Source organism: Podarcis tiliguerta (assembly GCF_965153285.1).
Source record: "Podarcis tiliguerta genome assembly, chromosome: 12".
NCBI lineage: Eukaryota > Metazoa > Chordata > Lepidosauria > Squamata > Lacertidae > Podarcis > Podarcis tiliguerta.
In genome coordinates this window covers 950101-977138 of record NC_139545.1, presented here as the reverse complement: position 1 = coordinate 977138, position 27038 = coordinate 950101, and the positions used below count along the sequence as shown (strand labels likewise).

General features: G+C 42.4%; 1 protein-coding gene and 1 long non-coding RNA gene across 3 annotated transcripts in view; one reads left to right on the top strand and one right to left on the bottom strand.

Annotated features, from left to right (window-relative positions):
- The window catches only part of LOC310661331, a 125222-nt gene extending 108241 nt beyond the window's left edge, over positions 1-16981 (bottom strand). The window contains exon 1 of the long non-coding RNA XR_014503909.1: positions 16934-16981. This is a non-coding gene — a long non-coding RNA (uncharacterized lncRNA). The remainder of the gene's footprint in view (positions 1-16933) is intronic.
- The window catches only part of CUL1 (cullin 1), a 43539-nt gene extending 21344 nt beyond the window's left edge, over positions 1-22195 (top strand). Inside the window, exons 4-22 of one of the 2 annotated variants that reach the window (XR_014503863.1) lie at positions 42-209; positions 1175-1225; positions 1418-1508; positions 3468-3631; positions 4828-4990; positions 6912-7042; positions 7910-8017; positions 8105-8211; positions 9505-9553; positions 9919-10050; positions 11493-11610; positions 12048-12124; positions 13409-13540; positions 14612-14704; positions 15319-15366; positions 15452-16937; positions 17298-18109; positions 19665-19778; positions 21602-22195. Coding sequence is in view for 1 of the 2 variants with exons in the window: in XM_083407042.1 (XP_083263168.1) it covers positions 42-209; positions 1175-1225; positions 1418-1508; positions 3468-3631; positions 4828-4990; positions 6912-7042; positions 7910-8017; positions 8105-8211; positions 9505-9553; positions 9919-10050; positions 11493-11610; positions 12048-12124; positions 13409-13540; positions 14612-14704; positions 15319-15366; positions 15452-15534; positions 18004-18109; positions 19665-19778; positions 21602-21682 (2016 nt within the window). In the remaining variant the exon portion in view is untranslated. The remainder of the gene's footprint in view (positions 1-41; positions 210-1174; positions 1226-1417; positions 1509-3467; positions 3632-4827; positions 4991-6911; positions 7043-7909; positions 8018-8104; positions 8212-9504; positions 9554-9918; positions 10051-11492; positions 11611-12047; positions 12125-13408; positions 13541-14611; positions 14705-15318; positions 15367-15451; positions 16938-17297; positions 18110-19664; positions 19779-21601) is intronic. The other variant, XM_083407042.1, reaches the window with a different exon arrangement.
- Positions 22196-27038: the final 4843 nt, after the last annotated feature.

Genomic DNA, 27038 nt, shown 5'->3' with positions numbered 1-27038 from the left:
TGTGTCTGGCATTACCCCCCCCCCCCCAATTTCTCTTTCAGGATGGCGAAGACTTGATGGATGAAAGTGTGTTGAAATTCTACACTCAACAGTGGGAGGATTATAGGTTTTCAAGCAAAGTGCTGAATGGGATTTGTGCCTACCTCAATCGACACTGGGTTCGTCGTGAGTGTGATGAAGGCCGCAAGGGAATATATGAAATCTATTCAGTAAGTATTCCTAGAAGGTGGTAACTTTCAATGGAAAAGTATTTGTGGGATGTCTTGTTTGTTTTTAAATGGGTAGACACAAGAGCTTTGTGTAGCTTTGTTTCTACTGCGGCATCACAAAATGTTCATAGCAAGCTTTTTTTATTATGAATGCTCTACCGCTATGAAACATGAGCCATTAGCCTGTGGCAATCCACAAGTTTTTGGACTCATCCCTGATCATTGGCCATTCTGGCTTGGACTGATAGGGCTGGAGTTCAGCAACTCCTGGAGGGTCACACTTCTGCTATAAAATAGAACATGCACTACTGGCGTGAGAGGGGCAGTTATGTTCCTTGTCTTCTTGATCTCTCAGTGGCTGCATTTGAACATCATCGGGACCTGCTGTTGAATCTCTGGGTAATTTGCAGAGTTTCTGAATCTTGGCCATTCACTGATATGTGACAGTAAAAGAGTCTTGTACTCTCTCAGAGAATAATAAATGCATTATGGCATAAGTTTTGTGCATGAAGTGCCTCTGAAATTAGGCTGGAGAAACAGAAAGCTTAAGGGAAAGACCACAATTGGTTTTTTCTGTGAAAGTGTAATTCACTGAAAACAATTTCCTGGACATTTTAGTAAGCATACATAGGATTGTACTACAAACTTATGCTCATTCCCTTTTCCTTCTCCTGCAGTTCACTATTTTGCACCTGCTTGTAGGTGATAGAACATCGGGTTCTAATTAAAAACAAAGAAACCCCACATTCCAGCAAGCCTGCAGTCTGTCCAGTCTTGCCCTAAGGCAGAGGTGTTGCTCAGTAAGTCCACTTAGCAGGCAGCCTCCATGCAGTTTTACAGGGCTTGGGAATCCATTGAAAGACAATGTTCATTAGAAAATGTTTGTTGAAAGAAGAAAGTTCTGAAAAGCACAGTGTGTTTGTGCTGTAGACCACAAACTTCTATTTTCTTCTATTAAATCCTAGCTTGCCCTTGTCACCTGGAGGGACTGTTTGTTCAGGCCATTAAATAAGCAGGTATGTATTTGCAGTGATTCCTGTATTTTCTTAAAAGGTTTGCTTTAATTATTTATAGGACTAATGAATTATTTATAGGACTAATAGTATAAATATATATCCATATCCTTTAAGCTTTCAAATGTATGTATTGGTGCTTTGTGTAATTGGTTTAAATAACTAGTTTGTCTTCACTTTATTTCCTTTTTTAAGGTAACAAATGCTGTGCTGAAGCTGATTGAAAAGGAAAGAAATGGTGAAACAATCAATACAAGACTGATCAGTGGAGTTGTGCAGTCTTATGGTAAAATATTTTTTATTGCTAACTTCTCCATGCCAGACCTGTACAACTCCCAACTATTTGCAACCCTGTGGACGAATTTGAAATCTCCCTTATTTGCAGTCCTTTTCCCACCCCATGCCTGGTGTGTTGTAGAGTTAGCAGAATATCAGCTGCTTCAGCTAATCAGTTAAGTTGCATAGCCTGGTGTTTAAGACTTGCAACAACAAACTGTATGACACAATCTGGGTCTAATGCCTGCTTCGTCATGAAGTTCAATATACCTGCCTACTCTCCGTGTGTAAATAGTTGGGAGAGTGAAAGCTTTATATGTTGCTTATATTGAATGCCCTTTTTATAATGCCCTTAGAAACAATTACATCCACCCATTGTTAAGATGGCAGAAGGGAAGAACATCTCTTACAAAGACCTGTTTTTTGTTGTCTGATATAGAGAGGTATATATCCTTTAGAACATCCAGATTTCTTGCCAAGACTTTACAGATTTGTGTAATAAAACTTAAAGGGGGGATGGGAAATGATTTTTTGTGTAAAAGTCAGGGAGTAGAAATGTAAACCACTATTGTTAGCTGTATTCTTCTTATTTTTATGTGTGTAATGGCTGCTTGCTAAACACAGTACAGTGGTACCTTGGTTTAAGAACAACTTGGATTAAGAACGCTGCAAACCCAGAAGTAGGTGTTTTGGTTTGTGAACTTTGCCTTGGAAGCAGAACATGTTTTGCTTCCTGTTGAGTGTGTTCCATTTGTAAATTGAGTTAAATTTGTAAACCAAGGTACCACTGTAAATCACACAATGATCGATTGAAGAGTATAAAACAGCAGGGGAGAGAGGTAGGAATAGAGCAATAGAGAATTGAAGACTGAAGGAAGAAAAAGTCTGCAATCCTAACCCCACCAATTGGGGAGTAAGCACTGAATTCAGTAGTACATCTGAGTAGACGTGGCTAGGATTGTGCTGAAAGAAGGAATTGGAGCAAAAGTTATGCACTTCTGCGCTAAATCTTGTGGACACCTTCAACTATGATGTGGAAGACAGAGCTCGCTTCAGATGTAGAAGCAAGAGACTTGAGCACTATGAAGGTATGTGGCAGTGAAAAGCCTTTTCAGGAAGCCACTTTTGCCTAATAAACAATGTTGTTTTGGGGGAAAATATGTTGTGATGCAGCTGCCACAAATGAAAACTACTTTGTCTGAATGTTTCCTTTAAGGCTGCTGTCCTAGGGTGCTCCTATCTATGAGTAAATCTTTTTAATCTTGGTTGGGATTTTGCTCCAAGTCACAGATAGGGAACTTCAGTCTGTGGATCAAATGTAGCACTCCAGGCTTCTGCAGTTTGAAGGAGAAGTATGGGGGGGGGGTTGGTAGGAGCTCACCTTACTCTGAGTTTTCAGACATTCCCTCTGCATTTCTTCTTCAAACCCTTGTGGGGGTTTAAACAGAAGCACAAGGGGGCATTTGAAAGCCTTGTGGTTTGCTTTGAAGTCCCAGTGTTGGGGGCTAGAAAGAGAAGCATCCCCTGACATCACTGTGTCAGGAGCTGGCAAGATGAAGATGTGGCTTTGTGGCCAGAAAAGGTTCACAATCCAAGTTCTTGGGCTGCAGTTACTGAAATAATACTTTTGTCTGCAGTTCTAACAGCTTGAATTTAAAAGAGAAAATTTTTACCATTTTGAACTTTTAAAAAACACCTCTGCAAACAAAACAAAATTAATAGAATTTATAGCCATGGCGATATGCTATGCTGTGAGACTGGCTTGAACTGCAGAAGCGTGCAATCTTGTAATTTTTTTATGTGCAGGTTCTTCATCCCACTTTCAGCATTCTTAGATAAAGTTGATGGAATCTTTCTGAATGGATTGATAATTTTGCAGTTCATTAGGCATAGGTACAAACATAGAACCTTTCCTATTCAGCAGAATAACTGTATGATTTATTTATTTGCTTTGTCCCTATGTTTCTAGTGGAGCTAGGTCTGAATGAAGATGATACTTTTGCTAAGGGCCCTACACTGACAGTGTATAAGGAGTCTTTTGAGTCTCAGTTTCTTGCTGACACAGAGAGGTTCTACACAAGAGAGAGCACTGAATTTTTGCAACAGAATCCAGTTACAGAATACATGAAAAAAGTAAGTGCACTTGCAGTACTTGCTGCCTAGATCTTGAAACTGCTTATGGAATTAGAAGTAATAGGATTGTTTTTGCATGGTAGAGGTTCGAGGGGTTAGTTAGTTCTAGTCAAGCTGAATCCCTCACCTTCTTTTCATAATTCCTGTAGTTTAGGTTTTGTTTGTATAAAATTCCTCCTCTTCGTTTGTCAGCTGGTCTAACGTTAATATAGAATGTTTATATTCTAAGTTGGGGGTGCTTTCCAGTCTGGAGCTGGCGCTACAACCAGCTCCGAATCTTGCCTGATCCTGTCCAGCTCAGCCATGGGGGGCTTTCTGCCTGTCGGTTGTCAGGCGGAATGGCAAGCACTCTGCAGGTGGCAAGATGCCAGTGGATGCCAGAAGGCCTGCCTGATCCAACCTATGCCCCACCCTCCCAAAAAAAGTCAATACAAAGGAGGGTTGGATTGCTCTGTTAGCCATCTTTCTACTAAAACCTTTCTTTAAAAAGGAGCATCCTTCTGCTATTTTTCTGGCACTCTGACAAGAGCAGATCACAGGCTCCTCTCTTGAGTTCTCACTTCAGCCACAGTTTGGAGAAGATAAATAACAGGAACCACCACTGCTGTTCTTACCTTATCCATATCCCACTGCAAATGCAATAAATCTCTGCCTCTTCATGCTGCCCATTTTGCACATGTCAGAGGGCTTCAGGAAAAGGAAAGTGGTTTGTGGTAGAGGCTGACTGTCAGCCAAGCCAGTACTTGCATAACCCCTGATGATCCAAATAAGTGTATGGAGGTGACACATAACTCAACGGCACAGTTTGTGCTTTGTGGATTCTTAGGTTATCGGGTTCCCCAGCCATTATTTCATACCCACACACCCCTGTTTTGTATTTATTGCTTTTTATATGCCACCTTGGGGTTCTTTTGGGATGAAGGGCAGCTTAGAAATATAATCAATAACAGCAATAATAATTCCTGAGATTTGTTGAAAACTGATTCCATTTCAACAGTATTGAGCTAGATAGATCAGTGATCTGAGTCTAAGGTAGGTCCATATACGTGCCACTGGGAAAGGGTTTGAAAACTTGTTCTTAATATGCTTCTTCAAATATGAATTAATAACATTTCATCATAGAAATAGCAGCAAATCCACTTGCGACTTCTTGCGACTTGGACGTTAGGACCATTTCAGACTTTGCTTATTTGCAGGCCGAAGCCCGCCTCCTGGAGGAGCAGAGGAGGGTTCAGGTGTATCTCCACGAGAGCACGCAAGATGAGCTGGCTCGGAAATGTGAACAAGTACTGATTGAAAAACACTTGGAGATATTTCATACAGAATTTCAGAACCTGTTGGATGCTGACAAAAATGAAGGTTAGCATTCTCAGACTTGACTTCTAGACATTTATGAGTAATGTGAAGAATGTGATAGACCTTTGCCCAGGGTGGCTTCCTCTACTTAAAATTTACATAAAATTGGGTGTGGGGGAGAAGAACAAATTTAAAAATACTTGATTTGTAATTTTTCAAAGAATTACAATGCATAGGAATGTATTTTTGCCATATGAAAAATCTACTTTCAATTTCTGTGATTAATAGCTTTTAAAATTAAATGACAAGGATTTTAAGGTGACCATCACTTGCATTAGTAGACAAATTCAGTTTGGCCTAGTTATAAATACTGCCAGATGCTAAGCATAGGAAAATGGGTTAAAATATGCAAATTTTGTTGTTGTTTAGTCATTTAGTCGTGTCCGACTCTTCGTGGCACGACTTCCCGGAGCAGGAACCGGCAAGCCACTCCAGTATCCCTGCCAAGAAAACTCCATGGACAAAGACAACAGGCATATAAAAATGTGCAAATAGGGGAATTTGTGTGTGTGTGGTATAGGACATTAGTTTCATGGGTCTGATTGAAAACTTCAGTATTCGTTAGACATAATTGACTTTCCAGGCTGCTTAAAAGCCATTGTAATAAAAATGTTTACCTAAAAGTGTTATTTATAGCTTGGCCTTAAAGAATTGTCAAGACACTTTCTATAGGATGGGTTTTAGGTCTCCTGCTATGTCACCAGATGTCAGTGATGGTGGGGTGGGAAAGTTTCTGATGCAGAATTTTTTGCAGTTGTTCAAAACCATATTTTCCCATAAAATTCATCAGTGAGTGGATATAGTTTAGGGTAACAAATTTAAAACAGATGCCATGTTCATTTTACATTAATTTATTTATATTTCAGGTTTTTCCCATAGCCAAAATTAGTTGAACTGAAATATGTGTTTAGGATAAAATTCAGTAAATGCACTTAGTGTAGTGTAGATTTTCATGCAAAGAATAAAAAAAACTTATTTTTATTTGACTATTTCTGAACATTTTTAGACATGACAGAATAATTTAAATTTTCAAGATGAAAATTAAGGCACTGTAAACCATTAACATGTTTTTCATACTAAAAACTAACACACAATAAAGTTTGTTTCTGAGGGATGGTCACCTGAAAAGTTTGTTATGTTTGATTTTAGATTTGAATGGTATTGTATATTTTGTAGTCGCTTAGTTTGACTTGTGTTATATCCATTCATTATACTGCAAATAAATTTTATGAAACCAATGCGTATTACCTTTAAAAGCTTTCCCCACAACTTCACTGGTTTTGAGCAATTTAAAACTGAGTCCACTGTGTTTGTGCGGAGCAGTACTGAGCCTTATTCAGTAACCAAGTATTGTCCTATTTTTGTAGAACATCAAGCAAGTGTAAACATGTAATAGTTATCCATAAAAGGATGAATAAATTTAATGTGGGCTTATAGAATTTAGTCATTTGCCTTGCAACAGTAGTGGTTTGATTTTTAAAAACTACAAAGTTTATATCCCTCAAAATCAACTTTTTCCTAAAAATGTTTTTTGATTGCTAGCTCTAGATCTCCTGAAGGATTTTTGGTTGGCAGACATTTCTTTCACTTACCTGCCCAGTTATAGGTGCCTTAAATTTATCAGGATTGCGCTATTGAGAGGGGAACCCTTAACCTCAGTGAAGCTGTTCTGTGGAGCACCACTCGTGTCATTCATCATCAAGTTAAAACTCAATGTCATATTTTGTGCTGCATATTCATGATTTTGGATAACATTGACAATAGTTAAATTTAAGCGTTAAGGTTTTAAAGTTTTCCTGCTCTGGAATTACGATGGTTTAGATGGTTCTGATATGTTTGCAAATGTATTTCTTGTTTCCTGAGCAGTTCTCAGATGCAGAACTGACGTTCGTACAACTGAAAGGATCTGTTTTCTCTTTTCCAGACTTGGGGCGCATGTACAGCCTTGTGTCTCGAATCCAAGATGGCCTTGGGGAGCTCAAAAGACTTTTGGAAACACACATCCACAGCCAGGGTCTCTCTGCCATTGAAAAGTGTGGAGAAGCTGCTCTTAATGCAAGTATTTCTTCCAAAGGAACTTTGATATCTTGAATCTGGGCACATTGCCCCAGATTCACCATAGGTTTGATAAGGAGTTGAAAGAGCAAGAGACAGACCAACTGCAGTGTAAGAATTACTAGACTTTTCCTGCAGGATCAGGAATATCTACAGGGACTTCAAACATTGCTGATTCAGGACTGGGTCTGTAATAGGCGGTGACAGTATACGCAAGCAGGGAGTTACGGCTGGGGGTGGTGGGTGCCCCGTGACCTCTCAAGCTATAGCCTCGTGCTGTGATACAAACTGAGCTAAAGAGAAATGATGGCTTCAAAATATGGCTTTAAAAAGCTTGAATGCATCTCTGCCGGATAATAGACCAGTTCTCTCACCTCATCTAACCTTGGGTATTTTTTCTTGATAAGAAAGGGGGGTCATTGTATGTGAGATCCTGAGCCGCTTGGCCAGTGAACTTGCCCTAAGTAGACAAGTGACTTGTTGAAGATATCCTGGTCTCTCGTGACGTAGAGCTTCCTGAATTCTGCCTCAACTCTCTTGTGAAGTTTTTGTCAGTCAGGAGGACTACTCATTATTTGATTCACATTTTACAATCATATTTGATATTATAGGGTCCAGGGGTGTTAAGCTTTCTCCAAGGTGAGCTTGCATTGTGTTGAAGTAATTAAAGGATTTTCTGTCGGAAGAAATGATGAGGTGTTCAGTGTAGTATGTTTTTCTGAAACTTAACACTCAGTCAAGTTCTGCTTTTGAAATGTCTTTATTGTTTGTCGGTTGTTTAAGTGCTGAAAATGTTGCCTTAAAATCTGTAGCTGTGAGAGAATTCTGAAATAGGGCAATTTTGTCATCTCCCTCTCTAATTTCTAGGATCCCAAAATGTATGTACAGACCGTGTTGGATGTCCATAAGAAATACAATGCACTGGTCATGTCTGCTTTCAACAATGATGCTGGCTTTGTGGCTGCTCTAGACAAGGTAAATGGACTTAAACTTTGTAGTTGTCCTTGATAATTACTCATTTTGAGGATGTCTGCAAGTTTAACTTCTTTGTGTGTATCACAGGCTTGTGGTCGATTTATAAATAACAATGCAGTAACAAAAATGGCTCAGTCATCCAGTAAATCCCCAGAGCTGTTGGCACGGTATTGTGACTCTCTGCTCAAGAAAAGGTATGTGTTCCATGGGGAACTCTGTGACTTCTGCAAGTTAGTAGTAGACTAGAGTTGTTCACACACCATTCATGAAATGAAATTCCATTCTAACTGTTGATCAAGGAGTCTTGTGCACACTTCTAATCTTTACCTGTAGCTGGGAAAACTTATTTGTAGGTTTCAGTCTGGTTATTCCTACATGTTAACCTCCTTTAATCCCTTACACACAGAAAAATTCTGTCAGAAATGCTCAGCTACATTACCTTTCTGGGGCCCCACTTTGACTCAGGATTTTCCACAGGGAGAGACTGAAACTGTGCACTCTTTAATGAGGATGCAGTCTTCCAGGATTAAGAAAAATCTTGCGCTAAAATATCTGCAGGATTTCCTGGTTCATTCATTCATGACTCACAGCAGTAAAAGAGGGTAGGTAAGGGAGCAGCAGTTCAGTGAGAGATCAGTGTCCAGTCTGTCTGGGGGAGACTAACATTCCTGTTGGTACAATGCTTGGGAACGGTTAGATCAGGGGTCAGCAAACTTTTTCAGCAGGGGGCCAGTCTACTGTCCCTCAGACCTTGTGGGGGGGGCCGGACTATATTTAGGGGGGGGGGAATGAATGAATTCCTATGCCCCACAAATAACCCAGAGATACATTTTAAATAAAAGCACACATTCTACTCATGTAAAAACATGCTGATTCCCAGCCCGTCCGTGGGCCAGACTTGGAAGGCGATTTGGCCGGATTTGGGCCCTGGCCCTTAGTTTACCCATGGGTTAAGGTAAAGGTAAAGGGACCTCTGACCATTAGGTCCAGTCGTGGCCGACTCTGGGGTTGCAGCGCTCATCTTGCTTTATTGGCTGAGGGAGCCGGCGTACAGCTCAGCATGGTCATGTGGCCAGCATGACTAAGCCGCTTCTGGCGAACCAGAGCAGCACACAGAAACACCGTTTACCTTCCCGCCGGAGCGGTACCTATTTATCTACTTGCACTTTGGCGTGCTTTCGAACTGCTAGGTTGGCAGGAGCAGGGACCAAGCAACAGGAGCTCACCCGTTGCGGGGATTCGAACCACCAACCTTCTTATCGGCACGTCCTAGGTTCTGTGGTTTAACCCACAGCGCCACCTGCATCCCTACCCATGGGTTAGATGCTGCTTAATTGTTGTAAACTGCTGCCTTTTGGAGAGCTTTATTGCTGCAACTAAGCTGTGTGTATCCTGAGCTGCTTGTACTGGAAAGTAAAGGAGATTTTATGAATTGCAAATGGTAAGCATGTTGAACTGTAACAAAAATGATGCCCTTTTTACCACAGCTCAAAGAATCCAGAGGAAGCCGAGCTTGAAGACACACTCAATCAAGTGGTAAGGTTCTTACTCTAAGCTGTATTCTGCATTCAAGTAATTCTTTTTGCAGACTGCTTTAGAATGAAAATTGAATGAAGATTGAGAGAATTGTGGAAGAAAACTTATCAACATCTGTGCATATGTTTTAAACTATTTGTTACAACCCTTAAAAATAATTAAAGTGAACATTGGTTTGTGTATGCTTACATTTATGTAAATTTATATTGTGCTACATGTTCTGAAAGATTTGAAAGGTTTGAAATCTTAAATGTTTTTAAAAGTGTTGTAATATTTTAGTGAGCTGAAAGTTGAGATTTTGTCTTTGAATACTTTTGAATTGTTTGCATTTAGAAAATAATACTAAGAATACATGCTTTTTCCAGATGGTTGTCTTTAAGTATATTGAAGACAAAGACGTATTTCAAAAATTCTATGCCAAAATGTTGGCAAAACGGCTTGTGCACCAGAACAGTGCTAGTGATGATGCTGAGGCAAGCATGATCTCCAAACTGAAGGTGAGTTGTCTTTGGGCCTCTCCCTCACCACCTTCCTTTCCAGGATTGCACTGCAAAGCAGCCCCTCCAGAAGGTGCTAGAATACAGTTTCCCTCACCCTGACTGTCAGCTATGCTGGTGGAAGACAAATAAGGCTCCCCACTCCCACACTAAAAGAATCCCGAGAAAAATACATAAGCATGCTGGTTGGATTTTCTCTTTTTTATGTACTGGGATTCTTACATACTTCCTTTACTAGAGTTAGATGGCTGTAGAATAGTAATCAGCCTCCAAACGGCTCACCAAACTTTCTTAGTGAATGTTGCTGAAGCATCTATAGGCCAAAAGAGCCTCTACAAATTCTGTCACACAGCGACTCCTGGTGATTCGTTTGTGTGGCTGTGGCACACAAGCTGGCTGTCAGTGGCTGGGAAGAGCCTGCTCAGTCTTAGTTTGGGGGTTATTCAGGATAATTAAACAGCATAAGAACCATGAAGCTCTTAGGTATACAGTGGTGCCTCGCAAGACGAAAATAATCCATTCCGCGGGTCTTTTCGTCTTGCGGTTTTTTCGTCTTGCGAAGCAAGCCCATTGACGGAGTAGCGCTATTAGCGCTATTGACATTTTAAGGGCTAAAAACAGCTTTTTAATGCTTGGGAGATTAGCGGTTTTGCTGCTAAAATGCTTTTAGCAGCTTAGCGATTCAAAATAAGGGGTTTTGGAGCGGAAAAAAAATTCAATTTTTTTCGTCATTTTTCGTCTTGCGAAGCAAGCCCATAGGGAAATTCGTCTTGCGAAGCGCCTCTGCAAACGGAAAACCCTTTCGTCTTGCGGGTTTTCCGTCTTGCGAGGCATTCGTCTTGCGGGGCACCACTGTAGTATCAAATTCAATATGTCAGTGCTGACTGGTGTCTGCAGTCTCAAGTCAGAGATATTTTCCAGCCCTGCCATTTGGTTTTTTTTTTAAAACACCTTCTACATGTGAAGCCCGTTCTCTGCCACTGAGCTACAACATCCCAAGTAAGCTCACAAAAGTGACAGTCTGGGCTTTTCTCAATTGTCTACATGCCTGTGAAAAACAATAGCGAGTGAGGTGAAGCAACAATCCAACTTTCCCATTAGGTTTGCCTTTGAGGAACCCATTCTAGCCCAGTGACTGGTAGGGTCAAATTAACAAGAGGGGGGATCATAACACTTGTGTGTCTGTCTTCTGCAACTTGAGGTAGACCTCAACCATGACAAGTTACAAATTTATTGCTGTGTGGTTGCTCTTCCTGTTGGCTTTGCTGTGTTCTAGTTCTGCTCAGCTAGGGCTGCCTTATGTCTGGAATTTCCGCCTTTTTAAATAGGTGTGTTTTGTTCGTGGTAGTTTCTACTATTGGATAATTTTGGAAACTGGGTCCTGCTGTAAGATGTGTGGGTCTTTTCTCCTCTCTCATAAACTGTTCTGTGGTTAATTACAGCAAGCTTGTGGCTTTGAGTACACCTCAAAGCTTCAGAGGATGTTCCAAGATATTGGTGTAAGCAAAGACTTGAATGAACAGTTTAAAAAGCACCTGTCCAATTCGGAGCCATTGGATTGTAAGTTAATCTAACTATTTGTTTTAGAACCTGAATGGTTGAGTAGCCAATTTCTTTTTTTTTTTTTTTTTGTGATGAAAGTGAACAATTGATGAAGAAATGACAATTTTTGCTCTCAAGAATAAGCAAGTGTTGGTAAAATGTGTTTGAGTCGAGCAAAGTGTCTCGTGCCAGTGGTGTCGGTCGTCTTGTAGGTTTGGTTAACTCAAAAGTGCATTGGACATACTATTTGTGCAACTGGCTCATATTTGGTCTAATTTGGCAAGAGCTACTGTAATTCAAAATGTGATCTATTAGACCCTAAGTTTTAAATATAAGCCTATTTAATCTTCCCCAATACATTTTATTTGAAAGAACAGAAAGCTCTGTTTTTATATATTCAGTATATAAATACTGAAAGAAAGAGTGTATATGTGTTTTCCTTTTTTCTCTTCCAGTGGACTTTAGCATACAGGTTCTGAGCTCCGGATCGTGGCCCTTCCAAATGTCTTGTGCATTTGCTCTCCCCTCAGAGGTGGGTGCATTAGTGTTTTAAGCTTGCATTTCCATTTACATGAGGGTTGTAATCTGTGGGACGAATGAATGAATGAAGCCAAGGTGCTTTGTGCAATTTATAAAGGTGGCTTCCCCGCCTCCCACATCTATGAGGTGTACAGTTCAGTGAGCACTTACTATAATGTGTTCAGTCTGGATGAGAGCCATCTGTAAAATGCTCCTTAAACACTTGAAATGGTGGGGTATTAGTGGGTGGCTGTCACAGATGTAAAGCAGACCAAGAATCATAGAGTGGTAGAGTCAGAAGGGACTTCCAGAGTCATCTAGTCCAACCCCCTCAGTGCAGGAATCACAACACCCCAGAGAGGTCTGGAGAAACACATTTAACCGCGATGGCGTATGGTCAGATTTTACAATGAATTGCTGTTCCAACCTCTCCACTTCATTTCGAGAACAGTCCAGTTTCAGCATGCTTTCTGTACTAGGCAGCACTTGAATCTCTGCAGTCAAAAGAAAGGGAACTCTTGCCTTCTGTCTGTATTCTTGCTTTTGGACTGCCTTCCTCAATAAGAGCCAGGCAGTTCTTGCAGAATTGCTGGTGGATATTCATTCCTCCACAGTATTCACAGTAGGGGGGAGTGGAAGAGGATGTCGGGAGGAGTCAAAGTGAGCAACTGGCTGGAGAGTGTAGCTGTAAGGGAGGTGGATGAAACTGTATTTTAAATAGGATGCTATTCTGAAACCTAAGGTACCTTTTTTATTACGGTCAGTGACATAAGCTGGGCAGTTATGTTAGATCAGGAATCTGGAACTATAGTAACCCTGTGTAAAGAAGGCATATTCTGAATGTAATTAGGTCCCTTAATTAAACTAGTGTATTTATTTGGAACTGTCTGTCTTCTGGTCTGGCTGGATTCTAAGGGGACTCTGGGTTAGCTGTAATGGAATAAAAATATAAAGGGAGAATTCTCTTGCTCTCTTAAGTCAGTGGCTAATGGCAGCAGGTATTTTGAGGGACGTCTGAACTCAGCGGGGCAGTTGAGGTACTGATCTTAGTGACCTCCGGGCGATAAGCCCTTGTTGGGAACCCAGGGAACATCATAAGGGCTTTTTCTGTTACAGTGCAGGAGCTTCCTGCACATTGTTTCAATTCTATTACAGGCATATTGCAAATGCCCTTTTGTTTTTCAATGAAGACACGCTGATAAAAGGTCTAATCTGATTTTAAAACTAGGTTGGTAAAATAAGGCTGAAAACGTGACATTTACATGGCTGTGTTTTTGCTTTGCTATGCAATATGTAGCTGGAGCGCAGTTACCAGAGATTTACTGCTTTTTACGCTAGTCGCCATAGTGGAAGAAAACTGACCTGGTTGTATCAGCTCTCCAAAGGGGAACTGGTTACCAATTGCTTCAAAAACAGATACACTTTACAGGTAAGGTGCTGTTGATACGAAGGTTCTACAAGTATCAGTCACTAAGTATAGAGTTCGTAGGATCATAGGATTGTAGAGTTGGAAGGGACCCCAGGGTCATCTAGTCCAACCCCCTGCAATGCAGGAATCTCAGCCAAAGCATCCAGGACAGATGGCCACGCAACCTCTGCTCAAAAACCTCCAAGGGAGGCGAGTCCACTAGCTCTTGTGAGAGTCAGTTCCACAAATTTAGAAATCCGTACTTGACTGCTGCTCTTAGAGTTACGTTTGCATATGGAGAGCAGCTTGCGGAAGCTGCTTTATCTCCCAGAATAAGGAAGTATACAGGCTGGAGTGAGGTTTGGTTTGGTGCAAAGGAGTGAGACACAGGAGCTGCATCTCTCCCCAGATTCATTTTTATGCTGCCCGTTAATGGTTTAAATAGCCACTTTCTACTTTCTTCTCCCTCCCCTGCATCGTTCTCACTCCTATAAGGCTCTTGGCTGGCTCTTGATAGCAAAGTCCTGAGCATACACACGCATCCGTGAACCGATTTTAGAGGAGTCCTTGGCGAAGGCTGCTCTGTAAAGCCAAAATAGCTAACACTTCCAGTTGGCTCATTTGAAAAGCAGGCATGTCCAAAGTCTGTTTTGGGGGCCTAATCTAGCCCCTGTGGCAGTTTATTTCCTGTGGCAAAACCCTAAAAAAAGCTCAACAACTTTGGCATGTTCACTTCATCAAATCTGTCCCTCTTTGAAAAAAGTTTGGATGCCCTTAGAAAGGGACTGAAACGCAGACGAGCTCTTCTGTTCATTTGTCTGCTTTGTGTCCTGAGGCTCTTGGTGGGGAGAAAGTCTTTTGGAACATTTCATGAATAGGCTTTTATTCATAATCCAGATTTTTAAAAATGATCAGGAGGAAGGGGTTTTTAAAAATAAGAATTTGTACAAAAAGCAGAACAGCTGAGTCTAGGAGAACAGGTTTGCTCTAGAGTTTGCTTTGCTTTTTGTATGAAGCAGTAAAATCATTTCTGAGTTGCTTAAATTTGGATTTTATTTCAAAAAGAACATTTGTCCCATTTTTTCCTTGAAGGCATCTACATTCCAAATGGCAATCTTGCTGCAATATAACACAGAAGATGCCTACACTGTTCAACAACTGACAGACAGTACTCAGATAAAAATGGTAAGCGTTTGTTACGTTCACAGTAAGTTTCCCAAGCATTTGTTTTTGCTGTAGGCCTCTGGAAACCCAACAATATCCTCGCTTTTATTGCACTCTTGGAGGCTTTTTTTAATTCCAAAATTTAGATCTTGACAATTTCGTCTTTCATTTTAAAAAGAAAGCAGGCTTCCTAGCTCTGATGACTAATGGCAGGCTAGAAAGACATTAATATGGTGAAACCTTCAAAGCCATAAAAGGGTTCTTCTTGGATTTGGTTGAGGGAGGTAGAGCTGGAGCGCCCTGGATAATAAACTCTTTGACCTTTCCCATATCTAGTAGAAGTGAAGTAAAATACTTAATCTGCACCATTCCACTTTTGTGGAATTTTATATTGTTCATTTCATATCCGGCCCTTCTTCACAGTGCAGAGCCCAGGATGGCATTTTGCTTTTCTTAATTTTGTCTTTCTTTAGGGTATAATATTTGAGGGAGGGGAAACCTAACACACTAATGCACCAATGCGCTTGCAGTGAAGCACTCTGCTTTCTTCCCCATCAGCTGCAAAATAAGTATGTGTGCTCCTACCTATAAATGGAATGAAGGACTAATATTTCCCCCTTCCCTTTGTCTTTTAGGATATTTTGGGACAAGTTCTACAGATTTTGCTAAAGTCAAAGTTGCTGGTAAGTCTTCTTGATTTGCTGGGGTAGGATGTGAGAGAAATGATTTGTTGACAACTTTTTCCTGCATTGTTTCTTTTGTTTGTAGGTGTTGGAAGATGAAAATGCAAATGTCGACGAGGTGGAGTTGAAGCCAGATACCTTAATAAAACTTTATCTTGGTTACAAAAAGTAAGGCAGATCAACTAATATAAGCCATTTATGCATAACCGTAGAAGATTTCTTTCTTAGAACTGTGTAATTTGTTGCAGTATATTTTTAGAATTTGAAATGCTGTTTCACAATGACTGAATTTTGAAAGACCTTGTGAGCTCCCGTTGTTCTGTCCCAGCTCCTGCCAACCTAGCAGTTCGAAAGCACGTCAAAGTGCAAGTAGATAAATAGGTACCACTCTGGCAGGAAGGTAAACGGCGTTTCTGTGCATTGCTCTGGTTCACCAGAAGTGGCTTAGTCATGCTGGCCACATGACCCAGAAAAACTGTCTGCGGACAAATGTTTACTCCCTTGGCCAGTAAAGCGAGATCAGCGCCGCAACCCCAGAGTCCACGATTGGGCTTTACCAAGGGGTCCTTTACCTTTACAAATTTAATAAATAATAATAATAAAATTAATGATTGGGGTAAAAAGCCTTTTGAATCTGCCATAAGGTGGATTAGTGCTTCTGGCAAATGCTACTTGTTGGAAGAACAGTGATTGCTGCTGCTGCTGCTGTTGCTGCTATTATTATTATTATTATTATTATTATTATTATTATTATTATGTAAAGGTAAAGGTGCCCCTGCCCGTATGAGCCAGTCGTGTCCGACTCTGGGGTTGCGCGCCCATCTCGCTTAAGAGGCCGGGGGGCAGCGCTGTCCGAAGACACTTCCGGGTCACGTGGCCAGCGTGACAAGCTGCATCTGGCGAGCCAGCGCAGCACATGGAAACGCTGTTTACCTTCCCGCTAGTAAGCAGTCCCTATTTATCTGCTTGCACCCGGGAGTGCTTTTCGAACTGCTAGGTTGGCAGGCGCTGGGACCGAACGATGGGAGCACACCCCGCTGCAGGGATTCGAACCGCCGACCATGCGATCGGCAAGTCCTAGGCGCTGAGGTTTCACCCACAGCGCCACCCGCGTCCCTGATGATGATGATGATGATGATGATTATTATTATTATACATTAATAATTTGATTTGTTACCTGCCCTACACCCTAAGGTGCCCTGGGTACACGTGCCAGGCCACAACAATTCAAAGCACAGCATGAAAAACAGTTTAAAAGAAATTTCAGTGACAAAAGTAGAAGAGGTCCTAAACATATACACCTCAACTTTAGTTGCAGGAAATTGTTTAGCGAATGTGCTAGACACACCTCTGGGGAGAGAGTTCCACAACTTCACTGGGAATGCCCTCGTTTAGTCATATTTGAAAATAACTTGGATGTTAATATTGTGATTCTAAATGGTTGAGTTGGCGTTGTTTAAACAACAGAAGTTGGCTTGCAAGTAAGCATAAATGTAAGAAAGTGCATATATAGGAATATTTAAAGAATACAATTGGAACCATTGCATCTCCTTGGAAATGTCTTTACAGTGGTGCCTCGCAAGACGAAAAGAATCCGTTCTGTGAGTCTCTTCGTCTAGCGGTTTTTTCGTCTTGCAAAGCAAGCCCATTAGCGGATTAGTGCTATTAGCGGTTTAGCGGCTATTAGCAGCTATTAAAGGCTTAAGGGATTAGCGGATTAGCTGCTAAAAGGCTATTAGCAGCTTAGTGCCTTAGAAAAAGGGGGTGGGGAGCGGAAAAAAAACCCCAGGAATCGCAAGGCATTTTTGTCTTGCGAAGCAAGCCCATAGCAAATTCGTCCTGCGAAGCACCTCCAAAACGGAAAACCCTTTCGTCTAGCGGGTTTTCCGTCTTGCGAGGCATTCATCTTGCGGGGCACCACTGTATATCAGTTTTTTAAAATGAAAATGGGGGCAAAATAAACAAGCCGTCTTGAGGACTCAGAAGGGGGAAGGGAAAGAGCCGTGTCAATTGCATTGTCCCCCCTGCAGCCCCTTCCTGTCCCCAATTCCCAGCACATTTCCCCTGCCATTTAAAGTCTTATTGCAGCCTTCTACGTCATGAGAATGCAGGAGAAGTCCTGCTGTGTCCGTCCTAGGGGCCCATCCATGGTGTCCATCCATCCAGTTTCTCAGTCTACCAAAGTCCATGTCTTTGAGTGCCTTCCACAAGATGCTCCAGCTGCCCTGGGCAGAGGGCTGACACAGAACACGCTGGAGGGAGAGTCTGCCTTCTGCTTTGGCATGGGGCTGCCTTAGCACCTGCGAGAAGACCTTCTGGCATTCTCTTGCCCAGGAGCACCTAGGCAGGCAGTGGCCTGGGAGGTGGAGAGGGAGAATGAGTGGCTGAGGGAGGGAGGAAGCCTGTGTGCTGGGGAGGGGGGAAAGGAGAGGCTGTGGCCCCCCCCAGGATGCCTGCAGCCCTCGGCCAAAGGAGAACATTCCTCAATGCACCGAAGTGAAAAGTAAAAAGGCAAAGCCAGTAAGTGGAATAGGGCTCATACATTTTTTATCTAGTAAAATTTCCAGGCAGTTCTATAGTTGTTGTTTTTCTTTATCTGTGCATTGTAAAGTTATTTATCTGCCTTTCTCCTGGCAGCAAAAAATTGCGAGTGAACATTAATGTGCCAATGAAGACTGAGCAGAAACAAGAACAGGAAGCTACACATAAGAATATAGAGGAAGACCGAAAACTACTAATCCAGGTGAATTGGAATAGGTAGCTCAGGAACTTGGACCATGTGCAGAAGTTCTGAATATTGCTGAGCTTTATCTAGTGGGATTCTCTTTGTTCTCATGGCTGGCAGAATTATGAAATAATTTTGCTTTTAACAGAACTTACCTCTGCAATGGTTAATATTGGTGATTAGCAAAGTGAAATTACAGAAGACTCTTTTTGGAGGAGCCCCACAAGAGCTAAAGGGGCTTCATTCCCAGGATTGTAACATATTGGCCAGAGGTTTGTGTCAGAAGTGTACAGATTTCATGGCTATAAGCAGAAAGGAAAACACCAGAGTTGGACCCATTGCTCCATCTTGCCCTGGTCTGTTCAGACAGGCTCTTGAAAACCTCCCATCTTTCCCAGGCCAGCTGCCTGAGGCCCCGGATTGAGCAGGGCCCTTTTGCACGCAGATGTCCCTTATAGAACTGTCCATGGGGCAGAATGCAGTCCTGCAGGATTTAAATACCTTTTATAAAATGGTATACAATGCTCGTTAAAATGGCAATGAAAACATTTTAGAAACAGTAGACATAATAAAATGAATACCAACAGTTTTTAAAGCAAATGTACATATAAAAGTACATGTCTGCTTCAGCTTATCTAAACAAACAAGCAAAAAGGTTTTTTGAGGCAGTAGAATGGCGGCGGCACTTGCCCAGGTATTTTAGTGACTCCCACATTAACTTCCAGCTCTCCGTCCCAAAGGGCAGGTTCCTCCATGCAGCAGCCAGGGGGGAGGTCAGTCTCTTGACTAGATTGAGGGAATTGCTCATTGATCTTGTGGGATATCTAATGCAGAGCTGGCTTTTAAATTTACCGTATATACTCGAGTATAAGTCGACTTTTTCAGCACATTTTTTATGATGAAAAAGCCCCCCTTGGCTCATATTCGAGTGAGGCGGCTGGTGGCGGCGGAGGGATGAGCGGCCTGAAAGGAGCCCTTTCTCACCGCTGGTCCCGCCGCCCGCCTCTTGCAAGGGCAGGCACAGGAGCCACGATTGGGGGAGGCACTATGCTGCGCTGCGCCCCTCTTGCGAGCGGCAGAGGGACGAGTGGCCTGAAAGGAGCCCTTTTGGGCTGTTCCTTCCTCCTCCTCTGCCTTTGCCACCACCACCAGGTTTGTGGTGTGGTGAACCGGCTTATACTCGAGTCAATAAGTTTTCCCAGTTTTTTGTGCTAAAATTAGGTGCCTCAGCTTATATTCGGATTGGCTTATACTCGATTATATATGGTACTTAATTCAGGTGATACTATAAAGGAAATATTCTGCCATCTAGGAATTTAAAATTGTGTGTTCCAAACACATAAGTGAGCAACATTTAAACTGCAGTATATAAATTTTATGAAATAAAGTAAGAAGGGGGAAAATCTGTAAGATTGGCTATTTCTGCTGAAATGTTCCTACAGCCAAATAGATTTGTTTTGCTATAAAAACACGGTCTCCATAATAACAATTGTGATTGGTCAAAAGTTTTTGGTAACCAGTGGCTGATCTTGGATGACTAAAATGATTCTCCCCCCCTCCCCTTGCATGCTAGGCTGCCATTGTAAGGATTATGAAGATGAGAAAAGTCCTGAAACACCAGCAATTGCTGGGAGAAGTTCTCACACAACTGTCATCAAGGTTCAAGCCACGAGTTCCAGTAATAAAGGTTTGTCTAAAGAGCCATCTTGTAGTTGGAAAAACAAATCTTTCTCCTGAAGTATGCATCTGCAGCCCTTTCCACATACAGAAAAATAGGGATTAGCATAAAATATACCAAGCTTCAAGTAGAATTATGACACTGTCTGATCCTGTTTCATTATATTTCAATGTAAAACTTTCAGCAACACTTTAAAGGGTGCTTCCACACGACAGGTTTCCATAGTGTCTAATCTCACATCACCTTCATCCAAATCACGGCTCATACTACCCCATTTAAATACAGATTTTCTGCAGCAAATCCAAGAAATAAAATCAGCATCTGTAGTCTGTGCTTGTCTAGAAGCTGGTTAGTGCATTTTTGGTGGGTTGGTCACGTGTGGCTACAAGTTCTGGGTGACCTCTCACTCTCCTCACTACCAGTTTGCTCCTTCTCTGGACACAAGCTGCCCAGTCAGTGTAGACAATACGGAGGTAAATCCACAATTGCTAGAAGGCAGCTTCGTCTTGCATTTCAGCGCTCAGGGTTATGGGGCAGTAGCAAGGAAAAACTGCAATTTTGGCAAACTGACCTAGGATCAGGTGACTCCTGGACACGCACCCCAGGCTCTTGTGCAAGAGCACCACGTAGAGATCTCTCTACCGTTCCTTACCTCCCAATATATTGTCTGTGACTATTTTTTGTTACAACAGCACCTGCTGTTCCTTTGCTCTTGCAAAAGTTGCCTGCCCTTTGCAGGATTTCAAAAAGGACTTCACTCCTTTCACTATTCACATTCTGATGCCTTGCAGGGAATCAAGTTGGAAAGGTTTCCTGCCCTAAAAAATCTCACTCTCCCTTCCCCCCGTTTGTGTGTGTGTGCACAATCATTATATAATTACATAGCTACTATAATTACATAGATTGTTCTTGTAGAAAGCCATGGTTGTTGTGTGTGGTTTTTTTAAAGTTGCTCTGTGCACTCTTACAAACACTTTTTATCAGCTGTAACGAAGATTACTGTTATCAAATGCAGATGACTGCTAGTATTGGGGAAATAAACCATGACACAGTGTAATATGCCATGTGTTGTTCATCTCAGGTTGTATTTACCTAAATTTAAGACCTGGTAAGGAGCAGATGGTTGTTCTTATACCCTCACATGTAAAACCACAGAATTCAAGGGTGTGCTTTCTATTTCCCGTGACTGTAAATTCTTTTTTGGATATAGTAAGCCCTCAACTTACACAGGGGATTGCGCCTAAAGCCAGAATTGCGTATAGTCAAAATACATTGGGAGCAATGGCAGGTGGGATTGCCCAAAGTCTTTTCCCCCCAGATGCCCACCCTCTTTTTATTTATTACTATTTTGCCAAGCATGTGAAAATGATTGCGCACAAGCTAAATGTGACTAAGTTGTGGGCTGACTGTACTCCTGTGCTGCTCAGATGAGACCCAGCAGAACCCTCTGGCTCCATGCAGTGCCTGCTGCGCTTATGTCGTCTCTGAGGACATTTAACTTGGTTCAGACTTGGGATGCTGGTGCTACTGCCTCTAGCCTGTCCCCCCTCTATTGCTACCTAAGTCCCATTAAAAAAATGCTACAATACTGAAGTTGTACTATAGCATAGTGCTGTAGCTTACATACTGTATTTTTCTGTATATAAGACTAGGCTTTTCCCCTAAAAAATAATGTCCAAAATTTGGGGGCGCCTTATACACGGATAGATCTCCCCCCACTTTCTTAAATTCGACTCCCCAAAAATAGGTGGCATCTTATAGACAGAAAAATACAGTACTTTTTCCTTTTTCCTAAAATGGCTATGAACAATGTCACATCTTTCTGTTTTCAGAAGTGCATTGACATTCTAATAGAGAAGGAATACTTGGAGCGAGTGGATGGCGAGAAGGACACCTACAGTTACTTGGCTTAACGGTTCTCAGCAGCTGTCTGGGTGGCAAGTAGTTAAGTGATTGAAGAAATGAGAACAGAACTTGTTGGCCTGCTGCCGTCTGGACCTCCATTTTTATAACCAAGACTAGGACTTCCATCTGCCAGTCTTGGAATTACATCAGACCTGCTCAGGATTGATACATTTCAAGTATGTAAATATGGACACCAATGCCATTTAACCTAATTTAAGAACAGAAAGGAATCTGAAACCTCCCTTGGAGGTTGCATGCTACTTGCATTTAAATCAATACATTGGCTATACAGCAACAGTTGTTGCCAGGCAGCATTTATACATACATGTTGGCAGCAGTTTGAGAGAGTCTAATTTGGCCCATGTGTAATCTGCTATAAAATCATTTGTATAGTGTGTTTCATTTTTTAATGTGTGATAAATAAAAACTTAAAACTTTCTGTACAAGTTGCATTTGGTTTTATTGTTAAGTTCCATGAGTTCTTTCTTAAATGTAAATAAAAGGTATAATTATGAAAGCCAGATAAACTAGTCCTGTTTTGCTTTTTGTATTGCTTCTAGTGATGTCAAAGTCTGGTTGCAGGTACTGGAAAAGTGAAGTTTGCCCAAAACTTTTATTGCAATGTGAAAAGTGAGAGGGAGTTAAAAGGAATATTTCCTTGGCCAGAAAATCCATCTGAAATTAATATTGGTATTACAAATCCACCTTTTCCCAATAATCATTCACTTTCATAGAATCGCCAGTTATACCCAGGTGGATGAATACATCATCATAATCATCAGGTATGGGGGCATGTGATATTTAGCATATGTGGGGCACACAAGCAGCTGCCTGGCCATATTACACACACTGACTTTAAAGCCCCAGGATGGTACTGTATATGGAAACTCGCCATGATTATTTACAGATACAGGGACATGTGACATGGCATTGCAGTTGATTCAAACTTCAAGCATAGTGACTCATGACAAGATGCTATGAACACAGTTCATGGTCATTAAAATACAGAGACAGCTTTGAGCAATTCTAATTTTTAGATATTTTAAATTTTGTCAGTTGCATATAAACACTGCATAGAAATCAGGTAGAAATTTGGACCTAAGTTAAAATGATTTCAGTTTTTAATAATAAATCTATGCCAATTAAGATTGTTCAGGTTATTGAACTTAATGGTTGGAACATTCTTAGTGGATGATGGTCCATCAAAGGGGCTATTGTGGCTACCTAGCGTACAAGGCAGGAAATGCACACAAATTCAAGGAAGTAGGGCCACTGAATATCCCGTCCATTTCCTGCTTTTTATAGGGGCAGCTGATTTTTTTAAGCCTCTGCTTTTTACTTCAGTCCTTATGACTAATACTGTGTGTTTCATGAGTCTCAAGTGTGTGTGCTGACTTGGCAGCAACCACACTTGTTTTTAACAGCTTAATGGCAGCTGCCTCGTTCTCTAGAACAACCCTGGTCATCTGTGAGGCCTGCTATGGTGGCTGTCTCAAAGCACGGTTGCTGTGATACACCCAATCTCACTGCTTGGAATAAGGCTTGCTGCCACCAAAGGTAAAGGGAACCCCTGACCATTAGGTCCAGTCATGGCCGACTCGGGGGTTGCGGCGCTCATCTCGCTTTATTGGCCAAGGGAGCCGGCATACAGCTTCCTGGTCATGTGGCCAGCATGACTAAGCTGCTTCTGGCGAACCAGAGCAGCGCACGGAAACACCGTTTACCTTCCCGCTGGAGCGGTACCTATTTATCTACTTGCACTTTCGCGGGCTTTCAAACTGCTAGGTTGGCAGGAGCTGGGACCGAGCAAAGGGAGCTCACCCCGTCATGGGCATTCGAACCGCCAACCTTCTGATCGGCAAGTCCTAGGTTCTGTGGTTTAACCCACAGCACCACCCGTGTCCCTGCTGCCACCAAAGCACACTGCAAATTTGCCTTTTCTAAAGCAGCAGCTGCTTCAGCACTTCATTGATCCTTCCAGTAACAACAGGGAGCCTGTCATGAACCTGATGCCTCCCTTCCTCCTGTTTTGTTTACTACTACAGAAGTACTACAAAGGTGGAGGCATTTCTTGGGGCAAGCTCGGCCAAATTGTGCAAGTCTACCCAGATTCTGCAGCTATCCCTTCAAGCTCCTATTATGTATCCTGATGCCTGCTCAGTTCGCCCAAGTCTAACCAGCCTGCTCTTGAACGTCAACAGCCAGTGCCTTCCTTGGAGGTTTTTAAGGAGAGATTGGATGAGAGCTTGCAGGGCAGCAGCTGAAGAAGGAGCAAAAAGGGTTTTCTTGTGTGTGTGTTTCTTTGTGGCTGATTAGCTGCTCTCCCTCTGCAAAGGTCAGAGGGGGCAGGGTTTCTGTTGAGGCAGGTGATTAGCTGTGGGAGGAGCTTATCAGACCTTGCAGGCCAGCGGCTGAAGAAGGAGCCAAAAGGGTTTTCTTGTGTGTGTGATTCTTTGTGGCTAATTAGCTGCTCTCCCTGTACAAAGGTCAGAGGGGGCAGGGTTTCTGCTGAGGCAGGTGATTAGCTGTGGGAGGCGCTTATCAGACCTTGCAGGGCAGTTTGATCCATCTTTTAGGGGAGCTAGTCTCAAACGTTTGTTGGGGGAGACCTAGGGGTTTTTTTTTGGGGGGGGGGAGTTGTTTGTCCTGTCTTCACGCTTTTTATGATGCAGGACCGCTGTAGCCACCCCCAACGACACTTTCTCAAGATGGAGGGGGAGGGAACAGCTGCAGTCGCCTGCGGTTCCTGCGCAATGTTTGCCATCTTGCCAAAGGTTGCAGGCAGCTTTACCTGCAGCAATTGCATGTTGATTGCCCTCTTAGAAGACAAAGTCCAGCAACTGGAGGAACGTGTAGCTACGCTCCAAAGAATTAGAGAGCTGGAGCTCTTATTGGAAGCAACAGAGCACACCATCTCCACCAAGGAGGAGACAGGGGACTCCCCTGAGAAGGAGGCTAGTTCACCAACACAGGAGCCAGATATATGGAGAAACGTGACTCAAAGAAGTAGGAGGCCCAGGGTTCGCTCTGATTGTTTAGAAATACACAATCATTTTGAGGTCCTCTCCCCTAGCATAGAAGATGAAGAGCAGACTCCATTTGAGATCTCTCCCTCATTACAAGCGAATATGAAGACGAGCAGCAAAGTCAGTCCTCAGGGAATGTGCAGGCGACCTTGGAACGGACAGCTCACGGAAGAACCCCGACCAAACCTAAGAGGAGGCGTGTAGTTGTGATAGGGGATTCCCTACTGAGGGGAACAGAAGCAGTGATCTGTGGGCCTGACAAGATGTCTCGGGAGGTGTGCTGTCTCCCCGGGGCTAAGATCCAAGATGTAACTGAACGACTGCCAGGAATCATAAAACCCACTGACAAATACCCCTTCCTCTTGCTTCATGTGGGAACCAATGACACTGTAAGCAATAGCCTCCAGAAGATCAAAAGAGACTACAAGGCTCTGGGCAGGAAATTGAAGCAATTAAATGCACAAATTGTCATCTCATCTGTCCTCCCAGTTGAACGACGTGGCCCAGGGAGAGAGGGAAAAATAGTGGAAGTGAACAGCTGGCTTCGCAAATGGTGTAAACAGGAACGGTTTGGATTCTTCGATCACGGACTGCAGTTTCTTGAAGATGGACTTCTGGCAAGCGATGGGCTGCACCTCACAACGGTTGGGAGGAGTGTTTTTGCCAAAAATCTCAGAAACCTCATCAGGAGGGCTTTAAACTGACTAATGTGGGGGAGGGAGACAGTGCTCCTGAAGGTAGGAGTCTTATCAACTGATGAAGATGATCATCCAAATGTCATAGACCAAATGGAGCAAACAGCACGCAGACCTAGTGGTGGGAGGAAAAAATCCTTAAATAAGAGACATGGGGGAATGATTAATGGACTTCAATGTCTGTACACTAATGCACAAAGCATGGGAAATAAACAAGATGAGCTTGAGTTCTTGGTACAGCAAACTAAATATGACATAATAGGCATCACTGAAACCTGGTGGGATACGTCCCACGATTGGAATGTAATAATGGAGGGATACAATCTATTTCAGAGAAACAGACCAGACAAGAAAGGAGGAGGAGTGGCGTTATATGTCAGGGATGTGTATACCTGTGAAGAGATCCAAGATTTAGAACCTCAAAGCCAAAGTGAGAGCATTTGGGTCAAAATAAAGGGAGAAAAGAATAACAGTGACCTCATTGTGGGAGTTTACTATAGATCCCCAAGCCAAACGGAGGACATAGATGATGCCTTCCTGGAACAGATGGCCAAGCATGCAAAAGGAAGGGAGATAGTAGTAATGGGGAACTTCAATTACCCGGATATTTGTTGGATGTCAAACTCAGCCAAGAGCATAAGGTGAAACAGATTCCTCACTGGCCTTGCAGACAACTTCATTGTCCAGAAAGTGGGAGAAGCAACAAGAGGAACAGCCATTTTAGATCTGGTCCTAACCAATGTTGATGACCTGGTTAATGGGGTAGAAGTGGAAGGATCATTAGGCGCGAGTGATCATGCACTTCTGAAGTTTACTATACAGCGGAAAGGAGCAGCCAAGCATACTAGGACTCCATTTCTTGACTTTAAGAAAGCCGACTTCATAGAACTTAGGGAAGTGCTGGGTGAGATCCCATGGACAGTAATACTAAAAGGAAAGGGAGTTCATGATGGCTGGGAGTTTGTTAAGAGGGAGATAGTAAAAGAACTTCAGGCAATACCAATGAGACGGAAACATGGAAGGTGCCTAAAGAAGCCAGGGTGGCTATCTAAAGAACTTTTAACTGAGTTAAGATTAAAAAAGGATGTGTACAAAAAATGGAAAAGGGGGGAAACCACCAGAGAGGAATTCAAACAAATAGCCAGCACATGTAGACACAAAGTCAGAAAAGCTAAAGCACAGAATGAACTCAGGCTTGCTAGAGAGGTTAAAAGCAACAAAAAAGGCTTTTATGGGTATGTCCGTAGCAAAAGGAAGAACAAAGAAACAGTGGGGTCACTCAGAGGAGAAGATGGTGAAATGCAAACAGGGGACACAGAAAGGGCTGAACTCCTCAATGCCTTCTTTGCCTCAGTCTTCTCCGATAAAGAAAACAATGCCCGACCTGAAGAATTTGGAGGAAATGATTCAGCAGAGGAAACACAGCCCAGAATAACTAAGGAGATAGTACAAGAATACTTGGCTAGTTTAGGTGTATTCAAGTCTCCAGGGCCAGATGAACTGCATCCAAGAGTATTAAAAGAACTGGCAGATGTGATCTCAGAACCACTGGCAGTCATCTTTGAGAATTCCTGGAGAACAGGCGAAGCCCCGGCAGACTGGAGGAGGGCAAATGTTGTCCCTATTTTCAAAAAGGGGAAAAG